A 23,267-nucleotide genomic window follows, 5' to 3' on the forward strand; every position below is an offset into this window, starting at 1 on the left:
CTTTTGCAAACACTGATGGCATAGAAATAGGTATAAAATTGTCTACATGTTCCCTTTCTCCCTTTTTAAAAGCGTTTATACTACTGAGTACTTTAATCGTTCAGGAAACTGACCATTCCTACAGGAAAAATTTTGCTAAGTACAGGGCTAACATGTGCAGCATAGTGATTTAATATTCTGCTAGGCAGCCCATCGTATCCATGAGAGTCCTTAGTCTTCACTGATTTTACTATTGATTCAATCTCCCCTTTGTCTGTATCACAGAAGAGTATTTCAGACATCAGTCTCGGAAAGGCATTTGCCAAGAGAGTTATATGATTTCCTCTAGAAACTAAATTTTTATTTAATTCACCAGCAATGCTCAGAAAATTATTGTTAAATACTGTGCATATGTCTGATTTATCACAACTGACGACCTATGCGTAAGAGGATATGTAGCTGCAGACACACTGCATAAATATAAAAATTTGTTCTGTGTGAAGTAGTCAAGAAACTGTCCTGTTTCTTTGCCCCATAGTCATGCGTTCCACAGCTCGAATGACGCCTGTCTTCTTCTACGTGTTGTTACAGGAATGAGCTCAGCTGTAGTCTAAAGTCGTTATGTTTATCATAAGTTTCAAATATAGAATGCGTACGAAACTTCCTGGCAGATTAAAACTGTGTGCCCGACCGACACTCGAACTCGGGACCTTTGCCTTTCGCGGGAAAGTGCTCTACCATCTGAGCTACCGAAGCACGACTCACGCCCGGTCCTCACAGCTTTACTTCTGCCAGTATCTGGTCTCCTACCTTCCATAGAATGCGTACGATTACCCGCTGAGCACATTACTCAACTCTCCCTTAGTGACTTCGATGGTAGTTATTATCGAAAGTCACGAGAAAGGGAGTGCATCTTGAAACTTTGGAAGGATGCGAAGTAAATGGCTGAAAGGAAAAAATTCAGTTATTAGTGGAGCTATTTTGGCGAATGTTCGCATGCGTAGGTTAGTGGTCAGCGCATGTTGGCTGTCATGCGGAGGTCCTGTGTTCAGTTCTCGGGATCATTCCTCCGTTGGAGGACTGTAATGAAGTGCACTCAGCATAGTAAGCGTAACTGAGGAGCTACTTGGAAGATAAGAAACCCCCAAACCGAACGCAAGTGACGCCTTTGGCTAAGGATGACACGGTGGTCGGCCGGTTCCGATTGGTCCGCCAATGGCCAGAGTGGCAGATCTTTATTTGACCGAAGAACGTTACGAATTCATGGAAACGTAAATACTTCGACCACGCGGCAAACAGGTAATTAATTAGGGAGCATGTGTCACACATATACATATGATACGCAGTTGTTGTAAAAATTGTACTGAGAATGGCTATGGTGGGACACTCTTACACAGGATTTTGCGAGGTATATCTGTGTTTTCTGTCGCTTTGAGTTAGCGAACCTTTACTCTGTAATGGCTCGTTGTAGAGTACCGTAATCTGATATCTTACCTAAGATAAATTTGGCATTGCACTGATTACAGAATACCTAAAAAACCATGTAATATGGTATGCGTGTCGAAGGTTACATTATATGTACTTTTTATTCCATAAATCCATTTTAGAGAACGTTCGACCAGTGCCTCATGGCTATAATTATAGACAAAAAACACAGCTGAATGCCGTCTTGTCTCTTAGCCCCGGGGCTTTAACTTCTACACATGAACCTTAACTCGGTTAACTAAGTGAAACATTCAAACCAAAGAATTGTTCTGTAACGAGCCACTTCAGATCAACGTATCAGACAGCACATCATAATAGAAACATGTTTCTTTACATGAATTGTTCAACATGTCGACAGTATTTGCAATGGGGTAACAAACCGAGCGAATTGTTCTGTAACGAGCCATTTCAGATCAAATAATCCCCTACACCAAAGCAGTCAGCGTAATGAAAGAACTGATAAACCTCCGGCCACTTGGATGTTCTTTGCATGGAACGCAGCAACCGAAATGCAGAAAAAATAGCCTCCCACAATAGAACTCATACAGCTGAAAATGAAGCCATCTACTTAATCCTGTAGCTCTCCCTCTCCCGTCTTCAACCTGGACAGCGAGAGTGGCACTTCGAGATATTTGCACCATGTTCTCAGCGAATGAGTGAAATTCCAGTCTGACTGTGGCAAATGTACTTCAAAAAGAAAATTGCAGCACATACTTACATTAGAGTATTCCAGTTAACTGAAATAATCTCTTTCAAATTCTAAAGGTGGCAGGGGTAAAATACAGGGAGCGAAAGGCTATTTACAATTTGTACAGAAACCAGATGGCAGTTATAAGAGTCGAGGGACATGAAAGGGAAGCAGTGGTTGGGAAGGGAGTAAGACAGGGTTGTAGCCTCTCCCCGATGTTATTCAATCTGTATATTGAGCAAGCAGTAAAGGAAACAAAAGAAAAATTCGGAGTAGGTATTAAAATCCATGGAGAAGAAATAAAAACTTTGAGGTTTGCCGATGACATTGTAATTCTGTCAGAGAGAGCAAAGGACTTGGAAGAGCAGTTGAACGGAATGGATGGTGTCTTGAAGGGAGGATATAAGATGAACATCAACAAAAGCAAAACGAGGATAATGGAATGTAGTCGAATTAAGTCGGGTGATGTTGAGGGTATTAGATTAGGAAATGAGACACTTAAAGTAGTGAAGGAGTTTTGCTATTTGGGGAGCAAAATAACTGATGATGGTCGAAGTAGAGAGGATATAAAATGTAGACTGGCAATGGCAAGGAAAGTGTTTCTGAGGAAGAGGAATTTGTTAACATCGAGTATAGATTTAAGTGTCAGGAAGTCATTTCTGAAAGTATTTGTATGGAGTGTAGCCATGTATGGAAGTGAAACATGGACTGTAAATAGTTTGGACAAGAAGAGAATAGAAGCTTTCGAAATGTGGTGCTACAGAAGAATGCTGAAGATTAGATGGGTAGATCACATAACTAATGAGGAGGTACTGAATAGGATTGGGGAGAAGAGGAGTTTGTGGCACAACTTGACCAGAAGAAGGGATCGGTTGGTAGGACATGTTCTGAGGCATCAAGGGATCACCAATTTAGTATTGGAGGGCAGCGTGGAGGGTAAAAATCGTAGGGGGAGACCAAGAGATGAATACACTAAGCAGATTCAGAAGGATGTAGGTTGCAGTAGGTACTGGGAGATGAAGAAGCTTGCACAGGATAGAGTAGCATGGAGAGCTGCATCAAACCAGTCTCAGGACTGAAGACCACAACAACAAACAACAGTTACATTAGTTATAGCATATCACAGTATTCAAAACCAGCAACTGTCTTTTATGAGTATCTGCCAATAACAACAATTTCAACTTTAAAAAAATTTCCTTCAACGAAATTAAGGTGAGATCAGAGATTCAGAGTTTTACACGCAGCCCTGTTAGCTGACAAGTAAATAAAATCCCTGTGAAATACCTGTCACTAAAATTTTAATTGGTCAAAATAAGTATTGGACATATCGTTCCGATGGACTATTTTAAGCGCAAGGAACTGTAAGCAGCAGCTTGTGTTCCGTTAGTGCGAACCTCATTTTATTGAAATGAGAGAGAAACAAACGAGTTAGCACTTTGACCTCAGCTGTTAATGCCGCGCACGTGGTTATCGAAATGTCAACTGGCACTGCAGTGATTTATGAATACCACACAGCGCTTCATACCATGTGAACTCGCGCGTATAAAAATTTTATTTTCTCTTCTACGATAATGGTATCATTGCCGTGCAACGCCACTACTGCCATTAAACAGAAACAACGCCACAAACGATAAACGAAAGGAGAGTATTTGTTTCGAGATGCCGTACGCCAAGTACAGCTCAGTTTAGTAGGTTTAGAAGTGATGTTCGTCCAAACCAGATTCTATAACTTTTACACTCGATTTAGAATCCTCAGCTTTCACTCATATAGGACGGAAATCATAGATTAATTGTAAGGTTGGAGGCTAGGAAAACAGCAACTAACCGCTATTTATATCTTGCAATGCGTTTTTGAGACTGTGCTTAATCTTCAAGTAACGTACAATTATTAAAATTCGTTTTTCTACTTCATCACCACCAAAGTAGAATAATAATAATAAAATGTAGTGGAATTAAATCAGATGACTTTAAGGGAATTAGATAAGGAAAAGAAACACTAAAAGTAATAGATGGGTTTTGCTATTTGAGCAGTAAAATAACTGATTAGGGCTAAAGTAGAGAAGATATAAAAGGTAGACCTGGTATGGCATGAAAAACATTTGTGAAAAAGAGGAATTTGTTAACACCTACCATAAATTTCAGTATTACGAAGTCTTTTCCGGAGGTATTTGTTTCGAGTGAAATGTGGATGATGAGCAGTTCAGACAAGAAGAGACCAGAATGCTGAATATTAGATGGGTAGATCGAACAACTAATAAGGATGTACTGAATCAAATTGGAGTAAAAAGAAATTTACGAGCGAACTTGAGTAATGGAAGGAATCGGTTGAAAAGTCACGTTCTAAGACATCAAGGAACTGTCAATGGAAAGACGGGTGAAGGGTTAAATTTGTAGAAAAAGAACCAGGCACGAATACAGTAAGCGGATTCAAGTTGATGAAGGTTACATTAGTTCCTCAGAGATGAAGAAGCTTGCTCGGAATAGAGTAGCATGGAGAGCTGCATCAAACCAGCCTACGGTCTGAAGATGACAACAAAAATATTTTGCATGCTTCAGTTGTATTTTATCTGCCGTAAGATGTCATAATATTGATACTCAAATCGAGACAGTTAACCGTTAATCTCATATATGCCACTTCGGGTATTTATACCTTCTAGGAAGGTTGATAGATAATGAAGAACGTCGTGAGACCGAATCACTCTAGCAATGATGTCCTTTTAGGACTGAACAAGGGGCGTATAATGTAACTAATCGATGTAGTTGTTTACAAACGGCATAAAAATATCTTTATAACAAACTTTTTTATTGATGGTTTCTATGGCTATTGCGCTTTGGGGTGGTTCCACGTTATATATTTTTCTGCTTACAAGGCCATAATTAGACGCTAAAAATACCGTTTTTAAAGATGGAAACATAGTGATGGAGATCTCGGGAAGAGGTATTACATTCAAAGAATGTGATGCAAAAATTTTCAGAATAACAGATATCATTTATAGACATAGCAGAAATCGTTAACGTGAAACTGTGAACAAATGTAAAGGACAAAAGAAAGGTGGAAAGGAAGTATGACCAAGCGATACGCACTGTATCATACTTTAAAATAAACTTATAACTAAGAAATCACTTGTTAGATGGAGGCGGTAGTGCTTAGTAGTGGTTGAAGGGAAAACGTGGAAGAGAGGTTTGAAGCGGAAACTGTCTGTTCACAGTTAAGTGTCATACATTGACAGGCCCCTGAAGGTTTCAGCAGAAAGTAAATAATTTTAAAATGTTTTTTAACTCAGTCCTACTGTTTCTCCAACAAACAGAACAAATTCTAGTCCCCCGTTGTTATGAGTGATTCGAAACCTTGCTTCACAGTAATGGAAAAGGAATTATCTTTAACTAATGTTGCAGAAGGTAGTGAATGAATGAAACGTCTTTAGAAATCTGTTCATCATTATAAATAACTGGGACCAGATGCCTCTCATGACGCACCAGTCTGTTGAAGCCCTTCGGACAGTAACAACGTTACAGGAGGAGTCTTGTTCAATTTTGTTAGTCTCGAGGCTCATGCACTACCGGAAGTCACAATTTCTGGATTAAAACTATTTTTACTCTTGATATTGATGATAATAATGTTTCACTACGAGTGCTGTGTTCAATCACAGGAATTTTACACAAATGAAAAGCTGCTGAACATGTTCTAACTATGCGACACTGGGGTACTGCCAAACCCCGTCCAGGTATTGGTCCGTGTTAAAAGAGAAGCTTAGTGCGACGTAAGGGATTTTATGAGTGACTTATCTACCCTGAGTTCTTATCGGGTGAGATGGTGATTCTCTGACCTTAAAATGAAGCTATGGTACTTGAAATTATTATTGAAGTAGCAGATAGCAGAACTAAGCGTAAATAACACAGTACCTTATTCTGACAATGTAAGTGATCTATTGTGAAAGCCTCGACTGTTACTATGGGATTCATGCATAGTAACTTTCGAAAAACTATATAATTTGCTAGGGGAAAGAGGCCAAAATTTTCAATCTAACTACCACACATTAAATAGTGGTTCCATCTAGGTATACATTATTCACGAAACAAATGTATGTAAATAAATACACATATTACGTTGTGTGATTAATTCTATGCAGTGAATACTATTTAGAGACACAACCGAATTTTTTCCTGAAATATAGCTAACTAATAGACTGTATATAAGCTTCTTGCCCTTCTTCTGAATGTTGCTTGTCTCTAGATACCTAGATACAGCAATATTTTGTAGTAAATAGTGTTTTTATGTTTGAAGACACAAGACATACAGAAAAATTTGGAAATAAATTATTTTTCGAATTTCCTATTTACATGATGGAATATTTCGATGCCTTTTCATCCTCTTTCCAACATGTCTCTAAATCATTACAATTTGACTTTGTATTACGTCAAACCTTAAGATGAGTTTAGTAGACTCATAGCTAACTAACACCATAGTAAATTTAACGGTTACAACAGGTACACTTGCTGCAAATTGACGCTGCATTATGAAACATATCTGAGAAGAATTTGATTATAATGTGAAAAAAATTAAATGTTTACTAAACACTGCAACATGTAAATACTGATGAGCAACAGTGCAGTATCACTGTACTTTCAATTCATTTCCATCCATTACGGTGGCTTTTGCAATCAAAGTCGATGACGAAACCTGTACGGAAATAGTGTGGATAAAATAAATAATTTGGATTCAAGGTGAGCGGAAGAAGTCCTGCAATATGGCAAATTAGGGGAGCTTGGTAAAAATACTCTAGCCCACATCGATGTGATCACTTATTGACTGAATACTGCTTTAATTGTATAGCCACAAGTGTAAATCCCCTAGTCAGGTGTCAACCAGAATTTGGAAATTTCTGTCCCATAGTGCTCATAAAGTACACCTTTCGTGTGTGGCTCGGTCACGTGGATGACTTGAAATAACGTACACTCATAAAATTATTGGTTCTTGTTGGTAATCGGCAAAGGAAAACGATGGTAATTAGTGAAAGGTACTTCTAATTTTTGTAAAATTAACATTTGTGACTCTGCAGTCAAATGTGGTCTTCCATCTGTGGAGGATATCAAAGTGATTAACGTCCCGAAACCATAAACGCAAGTGTAACTAACGAGAAAGTGCACAATATGACGATAGAATTACGCCGATTAATATTCTTTGAATTATCTGGCCATAGGCACACTAGGAGAAAGGATATGGTACATTTTACACGTAGAAATAGCTGTAAGAAAGCTTTGTAAAAGGTGAAATTCAGTAATTGTTGCATGCATTATGCAGCAAGCTTTGGACGGATAGTTTTTTAGGTATTGGTGTCGAGGATGGGAAATGATTCCACTCGTAAAACAGTACTGAAACGGAACACCAAAGCAGTGGATGGGAGCACAGAGCTCACTATTTAAAAAAAAATGTTATGGGTAATCTTTTAACGGGATATACAGAGAATTCTTCTTTCCAGTTACGTGGCAAATGAGGAATATATGTCCACCAATCAGATGTAAAAGTGAAATTTGGGCCATCAGAAAATAGGGGAACGAGGAACTGGAAGCATTAATGACTAAGTGGAGAGGTAAAGTACGAAGTGAGGAATCACTAAAAAGAATAATTATGGAAAGAAGTCTATAACAGATTCTTACCAGCAGAAGGGGCAGGTAACCGGGACACCTGCCAAGGCATCCAACAATAGTTGAGGTGGCGCTGGAGGGAGTGGTGGGGGTAACAACCAAGAACACGGGCCGAACGAGGCAAGAGTATCAAAATGGATTATGAAGGTTACAATTATGTCAAGATACAAAAATTGCCACAAATCAGGAAATGATGGAGAACAGCTACCAAACAGTGAAAAAGATAATCTAAAAAGGGGAAAAAGCGTAAAATTAAAAATCATGTTATAAGGACCATGTACCTATGACCAAAAGTGCTTAGTAAGTCGAAAAAACCTCGAGTGGTTCGATGCGTAAATTATTAGAGTATCCACACTCTTTACCAAATTTTCCACCATCTATCTACCAGCAACACCGGCAACCAAAGAAAATTTGTGGCTGTAACACGTTTCTATGCGGGATATTATGTAGACTTTCCAGAACAGAACTTCAGGCATGATATACAGCCATACTCTCGCGGAAAACGTTCGAGAAAGCGCACTGGCCTGTAAAATTTGTAGAAAACTGTAATTTAGACCACAAATCATTGATATTCCATAGAAGGCCTCAGTGTTTCGCATTGCTCTTGAATGTGAATGTTCCCAAGTGTATGCCATGTGTGTGTGTTCTCTCTTTCTCTCTCTCTCTCTCTCTCTCTCTCTCTCTCTCTCTCTCTCTCTCTCTCTATCACGCACAAACACACACACACCACTGTGTAGTTTATCCTCTTATCCTGTTTTGTACTTTATAGTAGTTGTCCTGGTGAAGCATCTACTGTCACTCCCTGCAGTTTACGCCTCGTAACGCTGTTAGCAGTCAGGGCTACGCACACCCCTGGGACGGAAACTTGGGAGACTCACTTGCAGCGGGACGAGGTTCGCCTGACGTCGCGGCTGACCCGCGCAGCGTCGCATCGGCGCCGGCTCATGCACTGCGCTGCTGCACTACCGCCAACCGCACCAATTAACATTTCCCTCGCCGCACAAAATAAAAACTGGCTGCGCGTCCGGATCGCGGCAACCGGCCGGACACCTCGACGGCGGCGCCTTCGGTATATCGAAAAACCGTTCTCCGCAGGGAGGGAGCGGCAGTCGGTAAGAAGGGGAGGCAAAAAGAGTCCGAGCGGCAGCGGAATAAGGGAAAGAAGGCGCTACTTACCCCTTCCACTGAGAGAGCGCAGGTCGCCGCCTTGAGCGCTGATTGGCCGTCGGCGAGGCGCATGCGCACCTCGGTCCCGGCGGGCGCCACCGGCGGCAGCGACGGCTGCTGGCTGCGACCCTCACCTGTGCAAAACACGGGAGCACGTGTCAGGCGTGGTGGCGCGGTCCGGGTCTCTGTGCTGCTCAGCTGGGTGGAAAGCGCGTCTGCCTGCTACGCGGAGGACCTGAGTTCGATCCCTGTTGTTACCAGGGTCGAAAGACAAACGGGTTACACTCGCCCACGTCACCATTACGGCGCCACACGTTATTGACCTTTGAGGCATAGTGCAAACCGACTGGCGAATATTTCGTTCACTTAAACATGATATCAACATCCAAAAACTGGGTCGTTATACAGTGAAACCTTACTAATTCGGACTAACTGGAACGAATTCCAGTCCTAATTGTTAAAGTCCAAATTATACATAAGTTTTTCAAAATCGTTATTTGAAGCAATAGTTAGATAGTTAGGAATATAACACACAGTTTGTACAGCGCTTAAATAAAAACGAGACCACTTGCAGTATTATTTGAAGTTAAGTTCTTAATTTAAATATTTAACTTTAAATTAATTTACATGTTCAGTTTAAAATTGAGTATTGCAGTGCTATCCCAGTAACGAACAACAGGATTAAACAAAGCTACAAAACTTATTCAAAGTTAAATTGTACAAGTTTAATATACGGGGTGAACTAACATTTAAGCACTCGTGCGAAATGCCGTTCTTCCTTGCACGCTAAGAATACAAAAATGTCTGCTACAAAATTTCGTCATGTGCATGTTTTTGGTAGAAAATGGACGTCAAAGAAGCACATTAATGGAAACCTTATACTTGTGCTCCTCAGTAAGTGCAGTGCGTAGAGATTTGCGTTAGAAAACTTGAGTACGGGGTTTTGATTCAGGATCTAGGTGTAATTTTTATTTTCCTTATTTTTTGTATCATTTTCGACTGTGCGATATGGTATCTAAGTTCTCAGTCGTTGTACATGTCTTGTACAAAACACATGCAATTATGCGATACCGATACAGCATTGAGAACCAAATCGTTTTCATTATTGCACCGTTAAAGAAGTATTTTGCTTTTAAATCTTTGCTCTGTTCTGTACCACGTATAACTTACCTTCCTGCCTTCTAGTCCATTGCCAGCACTGCTACCTTTTTCTTGAATTTTACCCTTTTCCCCAAGGTAAAAAGAAACAGACTCTACACCTTTCCTCCTCGACCTATCAAATGGTTCAAATGGCTCTGAGCACTATGCGACTTAACTTCTGAGGTCATCAGTCGACTAGAACTTAGAACTAATTAAACCTAACTAACCTAAGGACATCACACACATCCATGCCCGATGCAGGATTCGAACCTGCAACCTTAGCGGTCACTCGGCTCCAGACTGCAGCGCCTAGAACGGCGCGGCCACTTCGGCCGGCCTCGATCTATCCCTGCTTCTTTTATCGTAGAAAGGCCCCATACAACAATACAAATCACATAACCACGTCGTCTAAATGTATTATTTTGCTCTGCTACGTCAACTACATTCCAACCCAGCTTGCGGAATACCTTCTATCGACTCGTAGCAGCTGTTATGGTTACATTTACTTCTAACTGATTGCTGCACTTCATAAATATTTCTCAGCCGGCCGAAGTGGCCGTGCGGTTAAAGGCGCTGCAGTCTGGAACCGCAAGACCGCTACGGTCGCAGGTTCGAATCCTGACTCGGGCATGGATGTGTTGTGATGTCCTTAGGTTAGTTAGGTTTAACTAGTTCTAAGTTCTAGGGGACTAATGACCTCAGCAGTTGAGTCCCATAGTGCTCAGAGCCATTTGAACCATAAATATTTGTCAATTGTCTGACCCCCAATTGTTGTAAGATATATATTGTTTCAGAAAAAAAGTAAATTATACTTCTGCTGTATTTGAAAGGTAACGCTCGTGCCGTCTTGGGTACAACGTTTGCAATCAGATCAAAAAAGTTAAGCGTCATCGGGCGTGGGGGGACTCTGGTGGGTGACATCGGGGCCGCCGTGCGCTGTTGACCTACCGGGGTGCGCTAAGGCTCGTGGTGCTAAGCGAGGAAGTACTTGACCGACTAGTTGCGATTCCGTGTAACTAAAACAGAGAACGGCCGATAGAGTCGTGTGCTCAGCTGCGGATGACACGTCGGTCGGCCGGTTCCTTTGGGCCTTCCGAAGGAGTAAACTAAAAAAATAGCTAGACGTTGAACTGCAATTTCGTACTCGGGTATTCTAGCGGAAAATCTTACCCACTGCAATAACTGCAGCACAGAATACGATTTATATTGAAACACCTGTCAGACATGGAATTACGGTGTTGCCAGATAGCATGTCGTTGATATCCATTTAAACTAAAACTAAACATTCATTACTATTAATAACATTCAAGGGACGAGAATATGCGAAACACGTGTTTTGTACGGTAAGTGTGCAAGGAATCGAGCTGTGGTGTCCTAGTGCGCGAATTTATGTCACCATCTATATACTGCTGCACATACATATTACTGTAGCTGTCTGCGCTATAGGCCTCCTGAACTTTTTTTTCTAAATTTACCGTATAACGCTGCATAATTAACAAGTTACGTACTGCTATTATGTGGATCTGCAAGGAAATGGCCTATTGTAACCTAAGAGGCTCTGCTATCTGACGCTGATCTCATAGCAGATTTTCCTCCCAAAAAACGTCTAAACTTGTAGGTTTCTGTTTACTCCTAAAACTCACCTCGGTTACTGTATTACACCGTACGTCACTTTAACACACTTTTAAGCGCTCATAGAGATGTAATTTAACACAACTTGGCGTGTGGGCTTCAACAAGCGAACTGAGCAGTCATCCGCTTTGTTGCGTGCTTGTCACCACAGTGATACACATTATGTTATTCGTTACAGGCTACGGGTAGAGCCGGGCAGATCGAACGGAAAATAAGGACATCTGTTCCACATTTTACAATAAATGAACTTGGCGCGACTGAGGTCCGGGGAACAGGGAGGCGGTGTTCCAGTTCGAAATACAAAACACGAGTCCTAGTTAGCGTGAATAACGATTTAGTGAAGTCGGAATTAGTTCAAATGGTTCAAACGGCTCTGAACACTGTGGGACTTAACTTCTGAGGTCATCAGTCCCCTAGAACTTAGAACTACTTAAACCTAACCAACCGAAGGACATCACACACATCCATGCCCGAGGCAGGATTCGAACCTGCGACCGTAGCGGTCACGCGGTTCCACACTGTAGCGCCTAGAACCGCTCGGCCACACCGGCCGGCAATTAGTTAGGGTTTAGTATATTTATCTAACAAATCTAAACACGTCCGTATAAAACTTCAGCCTTAATAACCTAGCCAACACAGTCTTACACAAATACATGCTGATACACGAGTACTTATAAAAAAAAATTTCAAAATTACCTTCCTACTCGTTTAACTTCTTCTGTCACATTATGAGAATGACCTGTACACCCCGTTATGTATGACTTTAGCCGCTAATGTGGTTTTTCTCTCATTGAAAGAATGCCAATCAAGATCTGAAAGACTCGCTCGTATCTGTTCGTTGACAGTTGCGGGGGAGGGGGGATAGAGTTCGGAATCTTCGATGCCACCGTCACCCACAGTCAGCTCTCCCTGCTTAAACATGGTGTAGCGAGTATATTAATTCCTACTCTGACATTCTGTTACCCCCTCTCTCGGAACACACGACCTCATTGCTTAGAAGCGGAAGCACTTAAAACTTTCAGTGAATTACTTCGGATTAAAGCTTGCCTTTTACAGGCGTAAGCATTATTTTAGCAGCTACACACTTCACGAGTGCTTCTACATAAGAACTCTTACTTTTGTTGCGAATGAAAAGATTTATATTATTTTAAAAGTGTACAAGGCGTAAAGCAATTCTAGAAAAATTGTTCCGGCTTGCCAAGTCTCTGTCACTCCCTCTATACATTTCAGCTCCGAATCATTGCCCGAGCTAAAGTTTCAAGTCATCATAATGATCGTCTCAGGACGTACAAACCTGCAGGATACAAAAACCTATCATGTCATCATTATGTTAATCTCTATACACTAAAGGAAATGCTCTAAGTGACTCATCATTGCCCAGCCCAAACCACTAACAATGAAAACTTGAAATTTGGAGAGGGTGTTGATCTTATATTGAAGACGTAGTTTAAGAAGGGATTTTTCGAAATTTCATCCTAAGAAGGTAAAATAAGGCATCTAAGGCTTCTTGAATATATGTCACTGTTAAGGAAATTTTGAACCTAGTGCTACGAAAATTGGTATTTGACAGAAAATAGAAAAGGCATGCTTCAGCTTTGTCGGAAATTCAACCACTAATGCGGTAAAATAATGGGTCAAAGTTTATTTGGAAAATAAATCATTATTAAGGTAATTCCAAAGCGTTTTTAAAGCTACATCTGTGAAAACTGGCATTTGATTTCTCTGTTAGAAATTTAAAAAAAGTTTCATTGCTTTCGGAAACTAAACCCCTAAGGAGGTAAGATAGCGGATGAAAGTGTTAATGGAAATATTTCATTAAAAGCATGTCTGAAGCTAAATCTTTGAAAATTTGTATTTACTTTCTTGGTTAGAAACTAAAAAAATGTTTTCTGTGTTTTTCTTGGAAATTGAAACCCTAAGGGGTGAAACTGGGAGACGAAAATTTTTATGAAAATATTTTATTATATTAAAACATATTTAAAGCTAAATTTATGAAAATTAGTATTTGACTTCTAAGGAAGTATTGCCCACATGCCTGCTTTTACATTTCATAAATATGAAGTTTTAAAGAAAGTGTAAACTAAGTACGAATTAGAATACGTGTAGTTTCCTGTGTCATGTAATATAGTGTGATACAAAAGAAAAACGAACAAACAAGAAATCTTGCAACAATTACTGAAATCGATCCCTTCATTTTAAAATCTTTGATCTTCCCGTTTGTGTACGACATTAGATGGCAACAGTGACTGCTCGCTGTCTACACGCCACGGTCTTATTTACCTCCTCTGTCACTATGTGAAACCAGATGAATAACTTAGCTGAGCATCTAAAACGTTACGCCAACCAGTTGTCTACTACTACGTATTATTGTAAAGGTTTAAACCGGAACAGTTTCGCATCAATGCAAATCGCACTGAAAACAAAAGAAAAATTAAATTATAGTGAGAATTTTTTTTGATGTCGAGAACTGTAGTTCACCCCCTTTTTTTGGAAACTGCCTGTAAAGGACAGATTTCCTAAGTCAACTTTTGCGAATTAGTATCCCCTTTGCTGCTCCATTATTTTCAATTTAGTCGTTACTGCATAACATGAGATTCCCAACGCCGTAGTTGAGTGGCCAGCGTGGCTGCCTGCCAAGCCGAGGACTCGGGTTCGATTCCCGTTACTGCCGGGGAGGACTGGTATAGTGTACAAAAAGCCTCGTGAGGCCAACTAAGGGGTTAATCGACAGATTAGTAGAGGTTACCAGGTCAAGAAACTTGACAACGACTGTGAGAGCACTGACCGCTCTTACCGTCAGACGCGTCTGTCGGCCAGGCCCAACTATCCCATTTAGGTCCAGAACGCAGAACTTTACCTGTTTTCAAATAATGTGAAATGCTCCTACACTTCGAATTTTACGATATGCTTTCGTTAACGGACGATGCAAGAGTCTACAGGCTTAAACACTCTCTCAGGTGGCTTCTTCCATCTGTAGTGTGCACTAAGAGCTACTCTTTCAAGTGCAGTTGCAGAGTCAGACCCTACGGCCCACCACGAATTCCACTCCTGTGACAACCTCATTCATCTCAGAGTAGCACTTGCAATCTACGTCCTCAATTATTTGCTGGATGTATTCGAATCTCTCTCTTCCTGTACAGTTTTTACCCTGTACAGCTCCCTCTGGTACCATCGAACTTATTCCCTGATATCTTAACACAGTCCTGTCATCCTGTCACTTCTTCCTGTCAGTGTTTTCCATATATTCCTTCCCTCTCCGATTCCGTGCAGAAACTCCTCATTCCTTACCTTATCCGTCCACCTAATTTTCAACTTTCATCTGTAGCACCACATCTCAAATGCTTCGATTCTCTTCTGTTCCGGGTTTCGCAGCGTCCTTGTTTCACTACCATACACTGCTATCTAAACGTATATTCTCAGAAACTTCTTCCTCAAATTAAGGCCTGTTGTCTTCTCTTGGTCAGGAATGCCCTTTTTTTATTTTGATGAATAGGTAGGTAACTTGTGACCACCAATCCTGATGTTAAGTTTCTCACTCTTTTCATTTCTGCCACTTCTCACTAATTTCATTTTTCTTCAGTTTTCTGTCAATTCGTATTCTGTATTCATTAGACTGTCCATTCCATCCTGTAGACCCCGTAATTATTCTTCACATCCACTGAGGACATAAATGTCATCAGCGAATCTAACCTTGATGTCTTTTCACCGAGAATTTTAAGCCCGCTCTTGAACATTTCTTTTATTTTCATCATTGCGTCTTCGATGTACAGATTGAACAGTGGGGGTGAATGACTACGTCCCTGTCTTACTCCCTTCTTAATCCGAGTACTTCGTTCTTGGTCTTCCACTGTCATTATGCCCTCTTGGCTCTTGTAGATGTTGTATATTATCCATGTCTCCCTACATCATAGCCCGATTTTCCTTATAATTTTGAACATCTTGCACGATTTGACACTGTCAAACGCTTTCTCCAGGTCGACAAATTCTATGAACGTGTCCTGATTTTTCTTTTTTCTCAATTCCATTGTCAACCACAAGGTACACGAACAGTATTATTTTACAGCAGCTCCTTTATGTGCAAACTATTTTGTTCGTGACTTAGGTAAATGGCCAAAAAACCTTCTCAGAGCACCTAAGAGCTCGTCGGAGTCCAGTGATCCATGCTTCTCCCTATAACCATATCTACAAGTTTTTCGGCCATTTTGAATCAGAGGCGATTTGGTGTGTTCTACACGCCGAGTTACTGCCAGAGGAAACGTAGGTGGTTCAGTTATGATCTCCATATGCAGTTTCAGGCATTGTCTTCCGAGACATGTGTACAAATAATCTATAGCTAGTATTTTGATTTAGTAGATCCACGTTTGAAGATGAATGTCTTCGATTGGGAACAATCGGTAATTAGGAACTGAAAAGGAAGTCAGGAGTGGATTTTATCGACCGGTTGACATCGAAGTAATTAGGTAGGCAAGCTCAGATTACACGCGCGAAGTGGGAAATTGGCCGTGGCCTCTTCGCGAGAACCATTACGGCCCTCACCAGGAGAGAAGACACGAAGAAACCATATCTGCATGTCTGTAGAGGAACATGAAACACGCTATTCCCGAATGTGAATTTAGTGAACCACTTACACTTTCCGATCGGTCAGGAGGGAGCAGAACGACAGAATGATTGTAGCCAGTGACTCCAGAATGTTAACCCTAACAGTCAAAAGCACTCATGTCTCATACAACACCCTTTTTTAAATTGTACGGAAGCTCTGGATCGACAGCAAGTTAAGTAACAATCTTTTTTTAATTTGTGCATCACTTTGGTAGGTGTTTCAAAGCAACATGTATAAAAATAAAGGTGTCATTAATGAAAAGGGTGGTTTGATCACGACAGCGCTTTACTAGGCATGGTTTTATTCGATGCCTATAACATTTCCTTCCTCCGATGTTAGAAATGTCACACCCAGCCAGTTACAGGGTAACACTCGGCATTCTTCACATTTACAAACACTGAACATGTCGAGATAATCATCTTCGAGCTAATTCCTGCCTCTGTGAGTGGAAGTAGTTCCTTTATGTTATCGTCAACGTCGTGTACTAGAAACATTCATTTGTGGCCCATCGACTGAATTTCTCCGGCGCCGCAAACATAGTCGTATCTTCCATTACATTCTGTTATTATCTGCCTGCAACACCTAACTTCTGGTCTTAAACGGTGCATTACATCCTTCTCTTGGAAAATTCCAAACCCTCCGCGTATTATCGACAAGGCTAAGGTGATTAAGATCATTCCATTTCGTTTTCGCAACGAAGTCTTGTGGCATGAACAGAAGCACTGCTGCGCTTGTTCATAAACATTAGTAATGTTCGACCGAGGTGACAGTCGTAAATGACGGGTTACAGCCTCGAAAAACGTAAGAAGACCAAATCCGAGGCACCTCCTTTGCATTGATTTATCACTACCGAAGAAGATTGTATTCAAGACCGGAAACTACAATCGCTTGGTGGCTCGTCTAAGCTAGTGGCCTAGTCAGGTACAGGTACTACTCGGAATATGCGAGCGAGTAATACCAGTCAGAGGGAGTAGCAGACAAGAATGATCAATCACCTCTCTCTCAATATGTTACGGCGTAAGAGCAACAGAGTCTCGAAAGAATTACATCTGAACAAAGACGTCTCCTAATAACCATCCAAATGTAAATAGCATTTCAAACAATAATGTATCACCCTCAAAATAAACTTGCACTAGATAAGCAAGTCACAAAGAATATTTGATGGTACTTGAAAATCAAAAGAGACTGAATGGGATTTAAGATTGTTTCTGTAACCCAAAATACCAGTCTTCTGAAATGCATGGTCCAGTAGAAGGAAACTGAAGCTCAAAACAAATAAACGACTTCTGGGACTGCTTCTATTGTTCACGGCACGTACGGAATTTTTCGCCCTTTCAGTCTTCCGCTCAGAGAAAACGTATAGACCAGCAGAGCTAGTGTTGATAAAAACAAGTACAATGTTTACAAAGACCATCAAAGGTTAATATTACCGATAATCGATATTTTTGTTGGGGGAAGGATTTCCGTGCTAGTGTTCCAAGGATAAATGGACAAAACATATTACGATGGACATTTAGTAAATTTTAAAAGGCATTTTAGTCCGTCCAAATGAAAGGCTATTAGATGATTTGTAAATTAAATACGGAGCTTTCGTACTACAATTACATACCTACTACACAAGTCACTGCAAAGTACATGGCGGAGGATATTTTATACCAACAAAATACAAGCACCAAATTTAACAAGTGATGGAAAATTGGATTTTTTTTTTTTTTTTTTTTTTAATTCACCAGTGACACTACATGTAAGATTATTCTCGCTCACAAGAGTTTCGTTTCCGGAATTTTGTTGTGTGCGTTGAGATTAAAGCAAACCGTTCCTATCTCGAGCAGTTATTCCTCTTAGACGTCCACACTACTGTGACATTACAGTATTTTTGCTTATACACAAGTATGCGGTCAACCTTACATCTCGCATACCATAAATGGACAAAACATATTACGATGGACATTTAGTAAATTTTAAAAGGCATTTTAGTCCGTCCAAAAGAAAGGCTATTAGATGATTTGTAAATTAAATACGGAGCTTTCGTACTACAATTACATACCTACTACACAAGTCACTGCAAAGTACATGGCGGAGGATATTTTATACCAACAAAATACAAGCACCAAATTTAACAAGTGATGGAAAATTGGATTTTTTTTTTTTTTTTAATTCACCAGTGACACTACATGTAAGATTATTCTCGCTCACAAGAGTTTCGTTTCCGGAATTTTGTTGTGTGCGTTGAGATTAAAGCAAACCGTTCCTATCTCGAGCAGTTATTCCTCTTAGACGTCCACACTACTGTGACATTACAGTATTTTTGCTTATACACAAGTATGCGGTCAACCTTACATCTCGCATACCATCCGCGAACAGAACCGGTATTTGGTGGGGAGGAAGTGTGGAAGGGAGGGGGGAGGGGTTATTGAACACCTTCTATCTCTGCCACACATCGTACAGTTGCTTGCGAAATTCCGGTTCACAAGTCCTGAAGATCCATTTCGTTCCAAATGCAGCGTAAGTGAGACTTTCAACTTCATACTGCACCCAGTTTTAATATTTTTGAGATTAATATCCAGTTTTGTTCTCTGCTCGCAATTGAAATGATACTGTCTTGGATATTTTAGCACTTTTCGTACTTGCATCTGTGCAATGCGTTTGGATGCTTTCATGAAAGAATGTTAGGAATCATCGAAAATTTTATTTCAGACACCGCTATAGACCTCAAATATTTTGTTGACTTATTTAAATTAGTTAATAAAGACACATTTTTAGAGGTAGAGAGACCTGATCTTCAATGGGAATGGCAATATAAAACACATTTAGCAAAATTACACATAGGTATTAAAGTTGTTCTTTATAGTCTTAGCACGTGCTGTGGTCATCCTTCGGAGAAATAGACTGTAAAAAGAAAGATCAACATCTGTGTGTATTTTCGTTAATTCTTTATTGCCATTGATGCCTGAAGATGAGGTTATTATCTCAAAAATGTTGCTTCGCTAAACACTTTATGTAAGTCGACAAAAAATTTTGTGACTGGGAGCGGTCTCTGGGAAACTCTTCTCGTATTGGTGAAATACTCACGGCCATTTAACTGCTAATATTGCTTTAAATTGTAGGAAGATTGCTTATGCAAAACGCAAGACCTACACAGTGAATTTCATATTGAAGTTCCGCTGAAAACTTTTTGCCTTTTCTAATATTTACGTACTTGAAAGACAGATAAAGCTTTCAGCATTTAGTTCAGCGTCGAATCAAGTCTAATGAACTCCTTCAATAGTAGTGTTACCTGGCGTGAAAAGCTAGGTAATTCCAAGACATAAAATTATTAATGCGTAATAAGTCATTACGGCTACTAATAATATTTTCCATATAATTTTGAAATTTGATGCAGACTACTGTATTTACAACTCACTACCAAAACCGATATTTTTCTGTCCCAGGAATACTTACCATTTACAGACTAAACACTATGTTTCAAAATACCGTTAAAGAGGGTATGCAGCGATATATCCTACGGCATACAAGTTTTTGCGTGTCGCTCACCTTATTACACAGATGACATGTGATAACCAAAAATCTACCTCGTAACAATTGTAGGGCAAAGTGTCTTCAGACATTTGGTGTCTCAAATGCACCTTCTTAAGTAACGAGGATATTAATGATTCATGAATGACTGTTTTCGCGCTCTGTGTCAAGTACTTGCAAATTGTTCTTCTATACTGAGAAGGGATCTATTACGCTACCAAAATACAAAGGGGAAACGCGTACGCAGTCACTTCTACATTTTAGTGGTTTGATTCAGAGTATTACTTTCTTCATCAGGCGAATACAAGTTCATGGTAGTACTTTTTTGGTGTAGTTTTTGTGGACGACTTACAACAACAAAGTGTCACATTGCAACCAAACGTGCGAGCAGTGTGAGAGTAAGAAACTAAGGCTGAAACTGTTTGAGAACTGCTGAGTAACGAATACGAAAGGGACGTTTTTCAAATATCTGTGAAATTCACACTGGGTAGCACCAAAATTTAGATTCCACATTATGTTAATCAGTCAGCGGAACGTATTATCATGTCAGGTACTGCCTCTGCTTCTATGTGTGGCCTTTTCATATGCCGAGACGTTTTAACTAGTAAAGTAGTTTATTTGCATCTCTAGCGACGATGACTTTCTTGTCCTACATTATTCGTAGGAGTATGATACCTGTAAGTTTGATAATGCATTACTAGTAGTTACAACTTCATGTCTGACAGTTGACAGTTGACATAGCCTGAATCTTTTTTGTACGTATCGTCAGAAAGTGGCCATATTCTCACTTTAAAACACCATTATTTATTGGCAACTTACGGCGAAATGTTTTCGCGCCTAGGCACGTTTAATGCATGTGACTGAGATGTATCGGGGAGTGGATGCTGCAGCATGTGTGAAAAAAAAGTGGGAAATAAATGAAGGTTATTGAAAACCTCCATTTTAGGGAGCTGTGCTTAATGTTATGAAAAGTCGCACGTTGCTGCTTTCATTCTTTTGCGATTTCAGTAAGTTGTGGTAAATATATGTCATCATAGTCGTTAGACCTCGTCTGGTGCAAGCACTATAACTACTGATTTCTTTGGTCATTTCGCGTGAATATCTCGTGCATTAAGCTCTAAGTTCTGAATATTGGGAAGCTCTGTCTTGATAATAATCTCACACAGAAGAAACTGTAGCACAAGAGCAATCAGATGTTTCCGATAGTGGTACGCTAGACTTAATAGTTTGAACGAAAAGACTTATTCATATCAGTCCTCCGCTGGAATTAACTGGACAATGACGTAGGTAACTAGTTTATGACTACTGTACGAATAACAAAAGATGAACCACAATTCAAGACACTGCATCACCATACACTTTGATGTTACGGTCATGGGTTTACAAAGTTTATAACTACAAATGATTGTATAACTAGTAAGATCAAGCAAAACAAGTTGAATTAGGCTATTAAGAACGGAATCTCAGAGCTAACGCACTGTACGTTGCTGCTTGGCAATTACGAGATAACAGCGGAAGGATTCCACAGACTCGTCGTGTTACATTTGCCGGCGGAGCGGAAGGCCGGTTTGATCGGCTGCCGCTAGATAGCAGGAGCGTCTAGGCTCAGACACTTGAGCGAATCTGACTCTTCTACTTTGTGTATCTCCGCCGCAACACTGCTCAACAATATTCCGGTGACATTTCCTGCGGCGAGCGAAGCGCTAGTGTGTACGATGATTTACTGTTCCAAACGTATTGCTCTCAGTTTGTCTCACGCGTACCTTCCGAGACGCATCATATTTTGGCATTAGCGAAGATTCTGTTCGAAGAGAAGTGCCGTGTCTGTATGGAAGATGTGAAATCCGTTTTTGCTAAATCTTTGTGTAACTGATAGAAAATAAGAGACGTTTCTAGTGAGTTACACACGTTAACTGTCGGCCAACGTAAAGGATTGCAAATATTTTGTTTTTGAAAGGAAATACAGCATTTCTGTACGCTACTTGTTAGTTTTTCAAAACCTTTCCGGTTAATGTTATTAAAACTTCATCTCTTTATACTCATGTGAGATTTGTAGGATATTTAACAACAAACTTACTAATTATGATCCAATTCGATGCTAACGAACTTTAAAGTTTATTGCTCCAACACTCGAACGTATTACATTATAAAAAGCTTGATACATATCTCTAAACGAAAAACTCGATCTGTCACGCAAGAAAAGCAAAGTAACCGTTCTAATTTTACTCAATAGCAATAGCAAAATTGCCCTTACCTATTTTCATGACTCCGTTGGATTTCAGACTACTGATGTAGCCTCGTATAAGACCTCTGATGGTGTCTCAGTGTTTGACATCAGCACAGTTTCATACACTTCTGACCTAAGGTATCTTCAATAGTATGGTTCACTTTTCAAATGACAGGAACAGTTAAAAAAAACAGTGTTTTATTACAGTCCTCTTTAGTGGAAGCAACGGTCCTGCGGGTGTGACAGTATCTTCACTATTCTTAACATCACGACCAGTTCGAAACTACTGCCCACTTTTTTAGTATTTCGTCCAGGCGGTGCACCACCTCGTAGCAAAGTTTTTTACACTGCTGCTTCGTGTATCTCGTGCACAGCGGAGTAGACAGACGGCGAGCGGCGCGCTACGAACCCGCGCAGCGGCGGCGACCACGTGTCGGTCAGGTGGCGCGCGCTGGTACACGTGGTGGCGGAGCGGGCGCCGCACAGACACTGCGACAGCCGCCGCCGCGACCGTGTCCCGTCGCGGCTCCCCCTCCACCGGCCCCGGCCAATCCCCTCCCTGGCGCAGTGTCACAGCGAACCAGAGACAGCCGTACGCCGGCCGACCAACTGTGTCACTGCCGGGGGACAGCGCGTGGTGGGGGTCACTCGCACGGGAGGGGAGGGGTGTGTCCTCGCGGTTCCCCTCCCCCGCCACGGCGACAGCTGCTGCGCGACACGCCGAACTACGCGACACGGAGCGCCACCTGTCGTGACGTGCGGGATGCATACGCGGCAGGCGCCACGCAGAACTCAGTACGTTGAGATAAACACGGCTCTGCTACGTGATCGGTAATCCATAGGAATTCGTTCCGTGAGACGTCAATGCATTTTGGGTATCGTGTTGGGCTACCGTAAGACGCACCCTTAACTCTAGAGGGGCTGCTAAGTGGGGGGATAAGGGTGATAAAGATGAGTAAGTCAGCCTTCGGTGCAGAAAAGGGTTTCACACTACACCTTCACATAAGAGGGGATGTGTGTAAAATTAGTCAAAAAGTGTTGAAATCTTGTCTCCACCACATAGTTTTGTAGCTGGTAATCTGTAAAGGATAAAGGGACAGAAAGCCGACGCGAATTACATGACTAATGATAATAGAAACCAAAAGCTGTGTTGTGGCAACGGCCTTGCCACAGTGGATACACCGGTT

At 40.8% G+C, this 23,267-nt stretch overlaps 1 protein-coding gene across 2 annotated transcripts in view; it reads right to left on the reverse strand.

The window, feature by feature from the left end:
* Nucleotides 1-22,535, reverse strand: part of LOC126198674 (uncharacterized) — a 325,499-nt gene extending 302,964 nt beyond the window's left edge. Inside the window, exons 1-2 of one of the 2 annotated variants that reach the window (XM_049935165.1) lie at nt 22,108-22,535; nt 8,975-9,099 (exon numbers count right to left, since the gene is read on the reverse strand). In XM_049935165.1, the coding sequence (XP_049791122.1) occupies nt 8,975-9,099; nt 22,108-22,117 (135 nt within the window). In that variant the 5' untranslated portion in view covers nt 22,118-22,535. Of the gene's footprint in view, nt 1-8,676; nt 8,792-8,974; nt 9,100-22,107 lie in introns of those variants that run through there. The other variant, XM_049935166.1, reaches the window with a different exon arrangement.
* Between the last annotated feature and the right edge of the window lie 732 nt (nt 22,536-23,267).

The sequence above is a fragment of the Schistocerca nitens genome, chromosome 8, assembly GCF_023898315.1.
Source record: "Schistocerca nitens isolate TAMUIC-IGC-003100 chromosome 8, iqSchNite1.1, whole genome shotgun sequence".
NCBI lineage: Eukaryota > Metazoa > Arthropoda > Insecta > Orthoptera > Acrididae > Schistocerca > Schistocerca nitens.